This window comes from Sander vitreus, chromosome 22 (assembly GCF_031162955.1).
Source record: "Sander vitreus isolate 19-12246 chromosome 22, sanVit1, whole genome shotgun sequence".
Classification (NCBI taxonomy): domain Eukaryota; kingdom Metazoa; phylum Chordata; class Actinopteri; order Perciformes; family Percidae; genus Sander; species Sander vitreus.
The window spans coordinates 14,380,418-14,395,922 of record NC_135876.1 but is presented as its reverse complement, the minus strand read 5'-3'; the positions used below and the strand labels follow the sequence as shown (position 1 = coordinate 14,395,922).

General features: G+C 42.3%; 1 protein-coding gene across 2 annotated transcripts in view; it reads left to right on the top strand.

The window, feature by feature from the left end:
- The window catches only part of prex2 (phosphatidylinositol-3,4,5-trisphosphate-dependent Rac exchange factor 2), a 91,407-nt gene that overhangs the window by 43,952 nt on the left and 31,950 nt on the right, over nucleotides 1–15,505 (top strand). For both annotated transcript variants that reach the window (XM_078280451.1, XM_078280452.1), the window contains exons 16-27: nucleotides 617–759; nucleotides 1,089–1,181; nucleotides 2,099–2,247; nucleotides 2,367–2,452; nucleotides 4,058–4,194; nucleotides 5,780–5,897; nucleotides 6,545–6,729; nucleotides 8,758–8,919; nucleotides 11,144–11,366; nucleotides 11,482–11,689; nucleotides 15,024–15,203; nucleotides 15,328–15,422. In XM_078280451.1, the coding sequence (XP_078136577.1) occupies nucleotides 617–759; nucleotides 1,089–1,181; nucleotides 2,099–2,247; nucleotides 2,367–2,452; nucleotides 4,058–4,194; nucleotides 5,780–5,897; nucleotides 6,545–6,729; nucleotides 8,758–8,919; nucleotides 11,144–11,366; nucleotides 11,482–11,689; nucleotides 15,024–15,203; nucleotides 15,328–15,422 (1,779 nt within the window). The remainder of the gene's footprint in view (nucleotides 1–616; nucleotides 760–1,088; nucleotides 1,182–2,098; nucleotides 2,248–2,366; nucleotides 2,453–4,057; nucleotides 4,195–5,779; nucleotides 5,898–6,544; nucleotides 6,730–8,757; nucleotides 8,920–11,143; nucleotides 11,367–11,481; nucleotides 11,690–15,023; nucleotides 15,204–15,327; nucleotides 15,423–15,505) is intronic.

Sequence of the window (15,505 nt, the reverse complement as noted above, 5' to 3'; positions counted from 1 at the left end):
ACTGACCAATTTGCAGACCATGTTTCTGTATTATACAATTTAATGTGTGTGTGTTTAATGTGTTTTCTTCATTTTCATGCAGCCATTGGTTTTCATTAATTTCCGTACAATTTGTTGCTATAATCTTACAATAACGCTTTACTTGAAGGTATCTACATGAGTGACATGACACTGTCATGACACATGAACCCTAACCCTAACCATAACTTGTCATGACAAAAACCGAATGACACTTACTAAAAGATGCGTTATGTCATAAACGTTTATGACTTGTTTATAATGTTTATGACCGTGTCATGACACTCTTATGTAGATACCTTCAAGTAAAGTGTAACCCATAATAGTTATAAGGTTCAAAACCTCTAAACTCTCAAACCCCATGAGAACCATAACCATGAGAAAGATAAGACAAAAATGACTGCAAACCTGATGCTCGCTGTGATGAATCACAAAACTCATTTCTCATGATTTTCATACTGTATCGAAACCGATGCCTACCTGGAATAGACAAAAAAAGAATATATTTACCAGAAATATGATTAAGTAAGCAAGTTTCATTTCAGTTGTTTGTTTTGTGACATTTAGTCATTCATGACTTTGTTGTTACCTCCTTCAGTGTTGGAAAAGAGTGAATTCAAGGACGAGCCATTGCTGTTTCGTTTCTTTGCTGATGAGGAGATGGAGGGCTCCAACACCAAACACAAACCTATGAAGCACGACTTGAAAATAGTTGAGAACGTCATCTCCAAGTCTCTCCTGGTAAGCCCTCACTCACAATACTCTTTGGTGGCTTATTGATTGATCAGCTCCCAGTCTGTCTAATATACTATGACTTTGCTATAACGTCCCCACAACTCAAGCAAACCAACAGCACAGTGAATCATTAGGAAGCACACAGCTGTGAGAAGAAAAAGTCATAACACTGGAAAAGTCCATGTTATATCTCAGTAAGCATTCTTTTTCCAAGAAGTGAGCAAATACTACCATGGCTGCTATCTGTCTGTAGCAGTATCTGCTTCTGGTGTGAAAATGTCTCGGTCTGCTGGCTTGGAATTTTGCTGAAGGGGAGATGTGTCGTTTTCTTCCAGATAAGGCCTAGTGATGGAGACTACGGCTTTACCCTGGAAGAGAGAAACCGAGTCCCCATCATCAAATCTGTAGAGAAGGGCTCCCCAGCTGAGGTGAGAATGCACGCGCGCGCGCACACACACACACACACACACACACAGTACATACATGTTTATTGAATTAATTGATTTCCCAAATCATGTTCTGCTGAAGCTGGATCCTCATTGAGTGGATTTACCTATTGTACATAAGAGAATAAATCCACATAATCCTATATTGTAACAAAGTAGGGCCTGAGATCTAAGGGTGTTTTTGGCTTTATGTTGTGTTCAAACTGTGGCTCAGTGTTTCCCCTTTGTTATTTAACACCATTCTGCTGCATTTTATTATTTATTTCCAAAAGTTATTCTGCAAAGCTGTGATGCCTTTATAGCAGCTGAGCGGCAGTCAGCAGAAGCCTTTTGTTGTTATAATGTGGTTAGATCATAGAAAATCTAAACCTCTAACCTGCTTTATGATGATGGACACGGATGCTAACGTTAGACACATTTTCATGCAGAAATACAGCGCATTAAAGGGCACCATATTTTTGAGGTCTCCTTTGGTGTTTAGCTTTGATCTGCTAGATGGAAATGGGACAGAGGAGGTTGACGGCAAATACGATCAATCTGAGCGCATGACCCATAATTCCCTCCAGCCCTGAAGTAGCACTGAATGAGCCCTTAAGGTCTGGATTGCATAGAGACTGTCGTTGTGTGTGTTTGCTTTTAAATACTCAGTCTGGGACAATGAAATCCACAACAGGATCCAGCTGTATGCTAATAGATAAAAGTTATCCTGTAATTTCTCCTATGACTGGGACTGTGTATGCTTTTCTTTGTGATACATCAAAATCCTTTGGGAATATTGGGTGTTTTTATACCAAAAAAGTTAACTTGAAGCTCAAAACATTTCATTGTGATTCTGTATGACATCAAGACCTGATGCTTGACTCAATACTTCTATCATCTATTCTTTTCTCTTCTCTAAGATGGCTGGCCTGGAGGTGGGGAAGAAGTTGTTTGCCATAAATGGTGACCTGGTGTTCCTCAGGCCTTTCCCTGAAGTGGAAGTTCTCCTTAAGCAGTGTTTTAACAGCAAGGGACCCCTCAGGGTGCTCGTTAGCACCAAGCCAAGAGAGTACGTCAGATCTGTATATGCACACGCGTTAATGTGTGCATATAGAAATGTTTAAAAGGTACGATCAAAGAGATATTGTTAAAGTCATCTTGTATCCTTTTCCCTCCTCTTGTCCCCAGGACGGTTAAGATCCCTGACTCGGCTGATGGGTTGGGTTTCCAGATTCGTGGCTTTGGTCCTTCTGTGGTCCATGCTGTCGGGAGAGGTAAGCGATCGCCACCTCTTACACTTGAGCTGTCGATTCCTCAAAAAAGGCCTCCCATCACCTCTCTGTTTTTGTGGCACAGCTGGCGAGCAGATGCCACACCAGTATTTGGGGGTGTGCGTGACTTGGCCACAAGGGGCCTATTTTCCCTGCTCACGCTCTCCATGTGGCTCAGCTTGTTGGTTAATGGTGCTGCCAAAACAGAGAATTAGCTGATTATCAGTCACTTTCCACATTACAATGTTTTCCTATTGTATGTACCTATATAAATTTTTTCTTTGTGATGAAGAAGCACTCAGCATTTTCCTGAGTCCCTGTTTTTCTCTGAACACAACATGTTTAGTAGCACTGCTATCAGGGCTGGCACAAGATAGGGTCCAATCAAAAAACAATCCATGGCCTTGTCTGGCTGTTCTCAGGGGAATCAAATCTTGTTTTTTTCCTTAAGCAATCTTAGTGGGATAGCAGTGTAGAAATGTGTGTGTGTGTGCGTGCGTGCCTGCCTGCCTGCCTGCCTGCCTGCGTGCGTGTGTCTGTGTCTGTGCATGTGTTGGCTTGATGGTGCGATTGCCTGGGAACCTGCTGTGTGTTTAAGTAGATACTCTGATCCCCCGAGACAAAGCTGATGATGTAGAAGGTGTCTAATCCCTTGGATTGTCATAACAGCGGCTTGCCCCTGGTTTCTGAGGTCAACAATTAGAGGCAGAGAAACTGAGACAGGAAGAGGTGAGATGAGAAGAAGGAGCAGATAAACAGATGAAATACATTTTTAGTTTGTGGCATCAATCTTAGCCAGGCTAGCCAAGGCCAGTCATATCCACATTAGTTCTAAATAGCAAAATGTTAACACTTCAAAACATACACCCCATACTACAGAAGGAGCTACTGATTATTGCATTATATCAGTCTATAATAGGAAAGCAAAAATAGATAAACATACACACACATGAAGAGATGCAACCCCAATAGTATGAATGTTGGAGTGCTGCATCTTGTACGACTCCTTGTACGACCTTGTACGGTCCTTGCAGTCCCTATCGTATTGGCCCTATTGTTGTGTTGGACTGTAGCCTGTTTTCTGTTCTATTGTACAGTGCACCTGTCTTTTAATATACTTTCTAATCACAGTTAAAGCAGTAAGCTTTATTCTTACAGTACTTGGCGAGAGGAGTTCAAATTCTGTATATTGCAATGTGAGGTATGCATGGTGTGTGTTTAAGGTGCTATAAAAACACATGGGAGGAATATTTAGTCTGCCATGCACTTCCTTGTGATAGCTGTAAACTTTGAAGTTGTCTTACAGTATGGTCTGAATCACATCCCTCAGAGAGGCCCTCGTCTACCCCAGATAAACAACTTCCCTCCTCTCCACGCTCTCTCTCGCACTCCTCCTGAGCTGCCAAAACAGGAAACAAAGTTGAAAATACAAAGGAGAAAATGGAATGTTGTTCAACCCAATTTTGTGTACAGGATGTGACAGTTATTATTTTGGGATGTGCTGGTGTTTGTTTCATCCTGATGCAGCTCTCACCTGCATGGTAACGTGCAGTGGTTATTGCCCGTGACGCCTTTCCTTTCTCGTTGCTTGTCTCGTTCTCACACCAGGCACGGTGGCAGCCATTGCCGGTCTCCACCCAGGCCAGTGCATCATCAAGGTGAACGGTATCAATGTAAGCAAGGAGAGTCATGCCAGCGTCATCGCTCATGTCACCGCATGCAGGAAGTACCGGCGACCCACACAGGTGAGACGGGAGGAGAGGAAGGGTATAAACCTAACTAAACTCTGCAGTTTTATTTCAGGGGGAAGTGTTTACCTATTACTTAAGGTATTATACGTGAAATAAAAATGAAAAAATACCAGACTTTGTGAGCATTATGAAGATATAGTCTCCTAAGAATTTAGTTATTATTTTAAACATTTTATGTTTGGATGTCACGCTTTGCTTTCCCATTACCTCACTGGTAGAAAGTTAAGATAATTTGGATTGTATGTTAATTGAGCTGATAGTTATGTATTAAAACTAGAGAAGTGTGAAAGATCAGAAAAGAGGGGAAACAAGGACTAGTTGACTGTGAGAAAAAACATAGCAGACAGAGCTCCTAGCTCCCATTTACCTTCATCCCTGTCTTTCTCTTTCATTTTCTCTCTGACTCCCTCTTTTCTTCTCTTGGGTCATTACACAGAAATAATAGTATTTTTGGCTACCCAGCGCTGACCTCTGGCTCACAGCGGTGGGCCTGCTGTGGGAGACTGGCAGGCTGCAGAGAGAGGTGGGAAAGGATCTGGGAGTGGCTGTAGCTCAGGGTGGGTGAGATTGTTGGAGGGAGGGAAGAGAAAGATGGACGATAAGCCTGCCATTTTTTTTTTGTGGTTGACATCAGTGTACGGGGAGAGAGCAAGCTCAGTCCACCTGTTGAAGGTGGGAAAATTGTGTGAAAATAGAAACCCAAGGGTGTGTGTATGATGTGAGTTAGTGTAGTGTGTCACTATAATTAAGCCCCAGTGAGACTTCAGGCTTAATGAGCACTTTAGGGTTCCACAACACTACTGGAGATCTGGTTTACATCAAGTATGGACGCAGAGGAACCTCTCTCTCTCTCTCTCTCTCTCTCTCTCTCTCTCTCTCTCTCTCTTTTTTTCTTTCTCTCTCTCACTCTTGCTCTCTGTCTCTCTGGGGTTGTATACTAGAAGACCACAGACCAGTAGGAAGGCACAGCACGAAGCCTTGGCAGGAAAACCCACTGTGGGCTTGGGTGCGTAGATGAGAGAACAGACAGACACGAACAGACACGAACACACACATACACACACACACACACACACACACACACACACACACACAGGGTTGTGTGGCACGCTAGAGTGGGTTGATGAGATTGGCATGGGTTTGCGTTTGCGGTCTCACCAAGCACCATGTTTCCATATGTTTGTGAAGGCTTTTCACTGTATGCTCTGCCAACCCAACTGTGACATTGTACACCATATCTGGGCAGAATCAGCTAAACATGCTGCATGAAACCCAAACCTCAGCTTGTGTACTGTGTGTTCAGAGTTTTATTTTTCCTCATCTACCATCTTCCTAGCAATAGAAATGCCACCTGTTAGACCTGTCAATAGACAAATTTGTGTTGACAGTCGTGTGACTTAAATGTTTCCAGTCAATTTAATTAGTGAATACACACAGGAGTTTTACAATTCAATGTAAGTTCAAAGTATAAATAGAAAAACAATCATTTGATAGAGACAAAATATGTTTAATATTTTTTTATGATGCAAAAACATTTTCATTAAACTTCTAAGAATTCCTTTATTGTAATCCTATGCAGCAAGACACTATTAAGTGGGTGTACAACAACAGTGAGAGCGCCCAGGAGGACAACCAAAAAACGAACCAGAAACCAAGCCCTGAGGAGAATGGAGATGGCTTTGAGTGTAAAGTAGAAGGTGACCACACACACACACACACACACACACACACACACACACACACACACACACACACACACAAAGAACACACACAGAAACTACACGAGAATCTGGGAAAAGAAATTATGCTCAAGGTGTCCGCGGATGTAACACATGCTTGTTTGCCGCAACATAAGCCCGTCACCCTCTCCAGTTCAGAGCTCCAAACAGGCTCATCTGGAGTGTGTTAGTCTGGCTCATCAAGTGTTAATTCCCTCCTACGATTTATTAATCCCAATGAGCGAGTTAAACAGGAGAACTATTCCCTTCGTAGCAAACAGCTCTGAGGCAGGATTTATTGCCGTATTAAGTCATCGCCTTAGCTTAGGGCTGGTTAACTTAATGCTCTTGAAATTGCTCATCATTTTTGGGGGGTGATGGAGGGAAGCCATGTGCAGAGGGTCTTTCTCTAAAATGAACTGCAGATTTGGTGGTCTGAGACCTCCTACAGTGCATAGTGTGCAGTGATGAAAACACTTTTTGTGATGAAGATAGGGATTCTTTGTGTTTATCACAGAACATGATCAGTACGTAATTCTTGTGATTTGTGCATGTGTGCCGCCATATTTTGTGTGAGACCTGGTTTACCACTGTCTCTTCGTTCTTCTGTTTCTCCACCATCTCAGAGGTGATGGACAAATTCAACACCATAGCAATCATCGACGGGAAGAAGGACCACGTAAGTCTGACGGTAGACAACGTCCACCTGGAGTACGGAGTGATGTATGAGTACGATAGCACGGCCGGCATCAAGTGTCACGTGCTGGAAAAGATGGTCGAACCCAAGGGATTCTTCAGCCTCACTGCAAAGGTATTCTGTCTGTTCAGTTAGTGGGATAAATATAGGGCTAAATGAAATGATCTAATATCTATATAATTATGAAAGTCACATTTAACTTGATAACGATAAATAGAAGTATCATCTGTACATTACGGTTCCTTTCCCATGCTGGATTCCTGTATGACCATTTCAGAAATGTGGACATCTTAACTGGACTTTAGGCTGATTGGTTTGTTGACATTTTTTTTATGTTGGTTTAAATATGCGGGATTCTGACTATTTATCTTTTGAAAACAGTGATGTTGGTAATTCAATTATTTTGATTTGTTTGGTCCAGCCACAAGGCTAGTTTTAATATCTTTATTATTTTGGTTGATTTTATGCTTAAATGGAGCATATTCCTCACTGTTTGGGTTTAATCACATATATCGCTTGTATTCCAGTTGAAGAATACAGATTGGTTAATCAGTCTGTAGGAAAAATATATTAAAGCTGCTGTGTGCACTGTACAGTATATGATGGGTATAACAGGATATATACACAATTCACAGAAAGTGGGAGGAACACGGGCTCAATAGAGGCCCACAGCTCATTTTTGCCCCAGTGGTTAATCCGGCCCTGTCCTGTCCTAGTAGAATGTCTTTTTCAATTAATGGCAATTCATTTGAGCTTTTATCATTACGCTTACTGTTTTTATTCCTCAGTGGCAATGAATGGCAGTGAAGGAAAGAGAGAGAGGAGACAGAGGAAAAGAGAGGGACAGTGTTATAACCTTTTGAGATGATGAATAGTGCTGTTGGGGTTTATCACCTCAGAGCTGAACCTCGCTTCATCAGGGAGAACAATAAAGATGTAAACAAACCATGACAAGGCTTCTGGGCTTCAGAGTAGCAGTAGATAAACTCAAAAATTATTTTGACAAGTCATCACTTCTCTTTATATGTTCTTTGTTGTTTGAGTGGAAGTGGAATCTCAGTAGAATGTGTAATTGATTAGATTCTGACTGATAATTCAAACAAACTTTGTCATGCCATTTTTCCTTAAGTTTGAAATGTCCACAATGTAATTTTGTTGTGTTACTTAAGTACAGACACACACACAGCCAACAGCTCTCTTGCTGTGTATATTGAGGGGCTTGATGCTAGTTAAAACTGGCAGCTTTATTTTAGTCATGTTAGTTCCCAGCTGTGTTGAGTGCATGCTTTTTACATCCCGGAGGCGATGTTCACAGAATGATCATGATTGATTTAAGATACACAGAGGAAAGGAGATTCACTCAGACATAGATGTACACATGCTGGTGTGGAAAATAAAAAGCAGTTTGCAGCATCTTTAAGCCAAATGCCATGATGAACAACATCTCTCTTCATGGTAAATCAGCAGAGATCACAAGTTGGCTTCATGTTTTAAACTAGCCTAGATTTACAGCCCTTGTGTTCTAAAGTCTTTAAAAGCACCATCTTAAATGAAACCCAATGACAACGCACAGAAATAAAACTTCCCATATCCCCTTCGACTATAAGTCGTTTCCTATTCCTCCAAAGTGAAAGTAATTTTAGTGTTATTATAAACATCTGCCCCAGACGTTCTCTGAGATCTGTGTGATGTTGAATTATAATATTGCGAACACTCGGGACGCATGGGTTTTTTTGTGCTTCAGTCTCTTCCTGCTGTTACATTTCCTCCCCTGCTTTTCTCTCTCCTCCACTAGGCATCTCATTAAGATGGCTTAGAGAATTGTGTCTCTCTTCCTCCTCCATATCTAATCTCTGATCTGGAAAGTCAGAGTCTACATACGTACAGCATATGTATCACAATCTGGGTTTATCTCCATGGATTTATGAAAAGCACATGGACATTTTAGATATCAGTTTAACTGCTCATGAAATGCTGTAGAGGAATCAGCCCTAACCCTAGCCAAATTCTGTTCCGTTTTCCAATTTAAAGAAAGGCTTGGTCATTTCTTTACATCCCATTAGTTGTTGCAAAAAGGGATTTTTGTAGGCATGTGCGTGTCAGTTAATCATTCCTGCCTTTGTTTTCCCTTTCTCTGACCAGATCCTGGAGGCGCTGGCGCGTAATGATGACATGCTGGTGCAGATGTGTGGAAGGTTGAGTTCCAGCTGTGATGTGATCCCAGAGGAGCTGCAGGTACGCTTCAGCGCCATGTGTGGTGAGAGGGTGGAGCACATCAACCGGCGTATCACCAACTACAGAAAGGTAACAAAGAGGCCCATCATTTGTCTCTCTGCTCTGGATGATATTTGTCTTCACTATGAACTTCATATGTATATTTTCATGCAGCTTGGAACCATGAAAATTGACTCTGTCTTCTGTAATTCTCTGAAGATTGACAATAATAGACACAGGATGCAGCTGGTGTAGAAACATCACTTTTAAATAGTCTCCGATGTGGTTCCACACTGTGGTTCTTGTCCTGCTGAACTAATTCAACGTAGACGCATTGTAATAGAACTTTTTATAACTTGCTGTGATTGAAAAGAATCTCCCATACGTTTATAAAGAACCTGGGCAAGTGAGGGAGACATACTGATAATGTACTTAAGAGACATAGACACTTTGTGCGTGCATGTTTTTGTGACACACTGCAAATAAGTTGAACACAAGTGTCTGTGTATGAAGGCTCCTGTGCTAAAATAATTAGTTCTCACTGATCTGAGAGCGAAGAAGAAATATTTCGCCAAGATGTCTGTCACTGCCTGACTGTTATTGACTTTGTGAATGTGTGTGCAATATTTAGTATTATCTGGCACTGTGTTTATAATTAGGTTACAGCTGGTTGTTGAGAGAGTATTTTCATCACATTTCATTCACATGTGTCTATAGGCCAAACATCCCAGTGCCTGCAAATATGCGTGAGAGGGTAAAAAGGAAAAGATCTGACTCAACATTAGAGTGGGTCTTGGATTCATTACCAGTCACTTATAAATAGCCATGCACAGCCACAGCCATGACTTTTGTTGTGTAAGATCCCCTCCTGCACTGGAGCATTCCTTCTCAGACCCCTAGAGAGAAAGGAGAGGGGGAGGTTGAAAGTGGAAGAATGAGAAAAGGAGCAAGAAATGAGAGAGAGTAAGGATGAAAGAAGGAAGACAGAGAGACAGAACAGAGAGTACAAGGAGAGATGTTAACCTGAGGCCTGGAAATATAAAGTGTCCACAAACCTCTAGAGACAAACAAGAGATGTGGTGAGACTCCTCAGTCTCAAGAGGAGGTCAGCTCAGGGTCCATCTGGAGCATATCATCTCCCCTGGAGCAGAAGCTTCATTCTCCAGCTATCTTAGATAACATGGAAGACATGTTTGGGTTAAGTTCCTTAGCTGACATGCACATTATGGTATGCTTATGTTGGTTGACAGCCCAAGTTGCTAAAAACTGTTCTGGTTGCTTATACCATCTGCTGTGTAACATCCAAGACAGGATGCAGGCCCTGTGATGGAGAGTTCAAGAAAAGTGCAACCAAATGTTGCGAAGAACAAATGTGCTTGTGATATTCTGTATCAGCTCTATTGGATCTAAGCAGTCCTTCGGGCTCCCTGCGTATTGTATTTTACATGGAGATGCTATCTCGTGGCACAGGAGGTTTCCTGAACACACAGCAGGGTTCGGGTGGAGTTGGATGTCCTATAGAAGTTCTATAGCATTAAGCCACCCGGGAGAATTTTTCTGATTTAACGGATTTAAGTGCTGTTAACATATCTGAAAATAATCTTTACTTTATTTGAAGCAACATACTTTTCAGTGGAAACGTACAATCTGGAGGTTGCTGAAATTACAACTCAAACCACACATAATAAAATCATGCCATCATATAATCTTACAAAGTAATGGAATGAGCTTCTATACATCAGTTTAATTTAATTCTTGTTAATTTAAATGATAAACGGTCCTGTTTGGAGTCTGGAGTTCTTCACATATGTGAGCAATGACGATGTTATGCGTCTGTCTTGGATCTTTGATTTGGGTTAAATATTTGAGCTGCCACAAAAAAAAATGAAGGAATGTCGGAAATGTACAGTAATGGATGTTTATGCTTTTCTTCAGGCGCCAGCTGTCATGTATATAAAACAAAACCGAACATTTAGTTGACAGATATTCTCTAGTGTGTTTCACATGGAGCCTCTTATTCTTGCACTGATGAGGTGCACATCAGCTATATAAGGCTACGATTCAGACTTTTGAAGCCTGCCTATTCTAAAATTGTCATTTAAATTCCTATTCCCTACCTTTGATACTATTGATTATAAAGCTACCAGACAATAGTACCATAGAATGGCATTCTCTGCGGGAAGTGCCATTACAGTGCAAATCTCTACCCATATTTCTCAGAAATTATCTTTTCACTTTACCAGCCACACTAATTAAAAAAAAACATGTTATATCTCTGAACCACACGTATCTGTCTTTTTCTACTGTATGACAGTTTGCTCGGGTACTGAAGAACAGAGCGTGGCCCACCTTTAAGCAGGCTAAAGCCAAGGTGTCCCCCCTCCATAGCAGCGACTTTTGCCCTACAAACTGTCATATCAATGTGATGGAGGTGTCCTACCCAAAGACCACCACCTCTCTGGGCAGTGCCTTTGGTGTGCAGCTGGACAACAGGAAGAACACGCTGGAGAAGGGAGGATGCAGTAGTGCTGAGCAGGGTGAGTAAGGAGCACCTGCACAGTGGAATAATGCATATTCATCTGAATCTGCTTCGACATTTCAGACTTTTTAACTGGTGCTCTTTTTTTTCCTTGCATGTTTGTGTTGCCTCAGGTAAGCTTAACCCCATGGTCAATGTCCAGCATACTATCACCACTATGGCCACACCATCAGGTCATAGCCTGGGCAGGACAGAGGGTCACGGCCTTCGCTTCCTGCTCAGAGAGGAAGACCTGCTCACTCTGGATGCTTACCAAAAACTCCTCTACAAACTCACCATGGTGGTCAAAGAGATGGAGATGCACGGTGCCCATATTCATGAGTGAGTGGCTATAGATGCACACTTACAGCATATACAACAGCTGTACCTGAATGTAGAGATCCAAGTGGTTAAATTAATATGAAATAAATTATAAAAACACACACACACACACACACACACACAACACACACAACACGTTTACTTGTTTCTCATATGCACAACCCCCTGCAAACCATTCCCATGTGAGACAGTGTTTGTGTTATCAGCTGATTCTGATTCCAATGTTTCATTATATAGCCTTGAGTTTGAAATGTATCTATTTCAACATATTTCCTCCAAATTGCAAAACAAAGGGTGAAATTGATATTTTTTTAAACCCTTCAAATCACTTTTGGTTTTATGATGGGAAAAGATAGAAAGGAAAGATACCCTCCTGCTGATTCTATTCCACTTGATTTTAAATGTCCCTTGAAACCAGATTGCCTCATATAACACGCTGTAACTTTAGCAGCCTGCTTGGTCAATGCGCTGCATCTGGCACTTGGCGGGCATACATTTTGGTCATTACTCTAGCACCTGTGTGTGTGTGTGTGTGTGTGTGTGTGTGTGTGAGAAACAGAAGGCAGGGGAAAAACGGAAACATCAAGTCAGTTTGGTGGTTTTCTCGATTATGTCTGCACAATTTGGCGCACAAAGGTATGCCCATGCTTCCTGATATGGTATGTGTATGTGTGTTAGATCAGTATTTCCTGGCTGGACTCTCTGTGTTCAGCATGGTCGCTGGGTTCATTGTTTGGAGGCACACGAGGCTACAGAAAGGAAATGGGAAACACTGCTCCACTTCTACTTCCCCCACCCCCAAGCAGGAAATACAATCTCAGTGATGTAAAGGGTGTGTCGTGAGGCCAGGTGCCCTCTGGAAATGGAAAATTCAACAACAATGGACCACTGATATATGCATGCACAGTATGCAGAAAAACACATGCACACATACACACAAATACATTGAATTGAATACACACACTTACTGTGTGTAAAACCTATAAAATGAGAAGCCCTTTCTAAATAAGAAAGAAACTTCCAGCTCTTCCAGATTCCAGATTTATGGGTGGACAGCTGACTTATGTGTTCTGAATCTCTAGATGATCATTAGATTGATTCAGTCATTAGAAGTCTCCTCCGCCAAGGCGGCAGCATTCGGAGAATGACATTAAAAGTCGCTAGATGGAGCGGAGCTGTCACCTAGCTGTGGTAATAATGAGTTGAGTCCACAGCAGGGCTCTTAATGACCAAGTCTGGACAAATTTTGTCATGCTCCTGTCAGTGCCAATTAGTAGAGTCGTTTTCAGGTGTATTCAAAAGGCCTGAGACACAGCTAGTGGGTGGATAATTACCTTTTACCAGCTATCTGTTTAAACATGCAGATGTACACACACATGCACACTTCAGGAGCTTGTTAAGAGTGAGCTGTGACGGTGGGCATGAGTGTTTCACAGGAGTGGAACTAATATGGGTTGTGTTGCTAGTAGTTGCAGTCTGGAAGCATTGCCTTGACATCTATACCTCCTCCTAAGCACTTCATTAGGTTAGTTGCAAATTAACCGGTTCATTAACTGGCCTAGGGTCACTACTACTACTACACACCCTACCATTTCCCTCCTAGCTCTCTACATCTCACTGTCTCTTTATCCGGTCTCATTTCCTCTATGATTTGCTTTCTACACACCCACCTGCACACATTGACGCAGACATTTTTCACTGTCTGTGCCTCTTTCTCTTTCTGTGCTGGGTGTGACTAACTTTGACTTGATGTCAAATAAAACCATTGCCCCTCCACATGTAATTTAGGAAAAGACAACAACTGGACATTGAAAGATGTTACATAATTTCTTGGCTGATTCTGTCTAGAGGAATCCATTTTGAGGCAGCGACCTGTGAACCTTTGTCTCGGGGGGCCACAGGCGAGGGGTCACAGCTGTGTGAGGACGTGCCCCGTGACAGGCTTTATATCAGGACCTCCTCCCATCCTGGATCAAACACCCACTCGCCTCCATTTTAACATATTTATTCTTATTCTTTGCACATCATTAATAGCGTCCTGAATGGCAGCGGTTTCAGAGCTACAGGGTCCTCTGACTTATTTACCTCAGCATGGATCAAAGCATGCAAATATCCTATCAAGAAACTGCCTAACGTGGAGCTTTGTAATGCAGATGAACCTGTAGATGAAGGCGATTGATTTAATGTCGAAGTGGGTTACGGAGCTTCCCTGTGATAGATTAAGAGATCTTTCTGATTGCTTGCGATAAGCAGTGGTGCACTTTGGCCTACTCTTTCGCTTTTTATTTTCTCCACTCTCTCTGTTGAAGCCCCTTCTCTGATCCAGTCATTGTTATTCTCCCTTGCTCCCTCTGATATTTTGCGCCCCAAAGGCCCCAAACTGCGCTCACTTCTTTATGAACCAATAGCCAATCACAGAGCCTGGAGAGCCTCTCCATGGTGATGGAATGCCACTCTGCTTTGGAGGGGCATTGTGGCAGCTCCTGGAGTGGACCATAATGAGGGCATCTCTGTGGCCTAGTCAGCCTTGTGAATGGGTAGAAAAGGGGGTCAATGCAGAGAAAGAGGAATGAGGGGAAAGGAGAGGTGTTTAAAATCATAAAGAGGTATACAAATCTGAGATGCACTTGGGTAGCACGAAGGAAACAGGTTGTTTATTTTACGAAGCTCTGAATGGAGTGGCCCCTCCCGAATTCCTCCGCTTTGTAATGTTCTCAAGGCCAATGTTATGACATAATGGAAAATGTAAGCGGACAGAAATTAAAATGAGGCTGAAATGTAAACAGGCATGGGGTGTCAGAGTGTATGCGTGTGGAGAGATTAAAAAAGCCTAGCATTTATTGGAATATGGTTTAAATGCCAACATGTGTTGCTGCAACTGTGAAAATATCCTGGCCGGCCTCTTCCTGCTGTCTGATAGAATACAGGCCAGCTGTGACTGTGACAGGGGATCTGATCTTTGCAGTGGAGTTGCAGTGTGTTGACACAGCTGTACCCTGCTACATGTTTGAATCTATTAATACAACATGGATCTGTGACCATCTGAAGCTGTCATGCGGAAGCCAAGCACAAACAAATTGAGGTTTTGTTTGCTGCACTCAGTCAGCTGTTGGAGCCCACGCAGATGTACAGTAAGCACATACTGTACATACTGTATTTACAGTTCAATATGTCACAGTGCCACGGCACGTGTAAGCGCTTCCTGTGTAGCGTTCCTGTGTGATCAAAGTAGTTCTTTTTATCCTGCTGTCTCAAATATCATAGCTGTTTTAAGTAATCCCTCCTCTCTTTCTTTCCACCGTTTTCTCCTTCCTCTATTTCTTCTCTCCATCAGCCTCTTATCCTCCATCACCCACCCTCCTGCGTCAGAGGCAAGGAGCCCAGAGAGCTACATATCGGCAGAGAGCGAGGGGGAGAAGGGGGAGCGGAACGGGAAGAAAGTGTGTTTTAACGTGGCAGGGGATGAGCAGGAGGACTCCGGACACGACACAATAAGCAACAGAGACTCATACAGGTAAAAGCTAAGTGAAATGTGGTTACAAAAGAGTTACATACATACCATTACAATATCAAGTGTTGAAAAATGACAGTAAAAAAGTATATTTTCTGCTCAACATTTATCTCCTTTTTCTTCTCAGTGACTGTAATAGCAACAGAAACTCCATTGCCTCCTTCACCAGTATCTGCAGCAGCCACTGTAGCTCCTATGTTCACAGTGATGAGATGGACTCAGGTACACAAATGCAACGCAGTGGACACAAGCATTACTCTCCGCCACATATCACACATTAGTAAAGTTATTTGGCAGATAGAAAT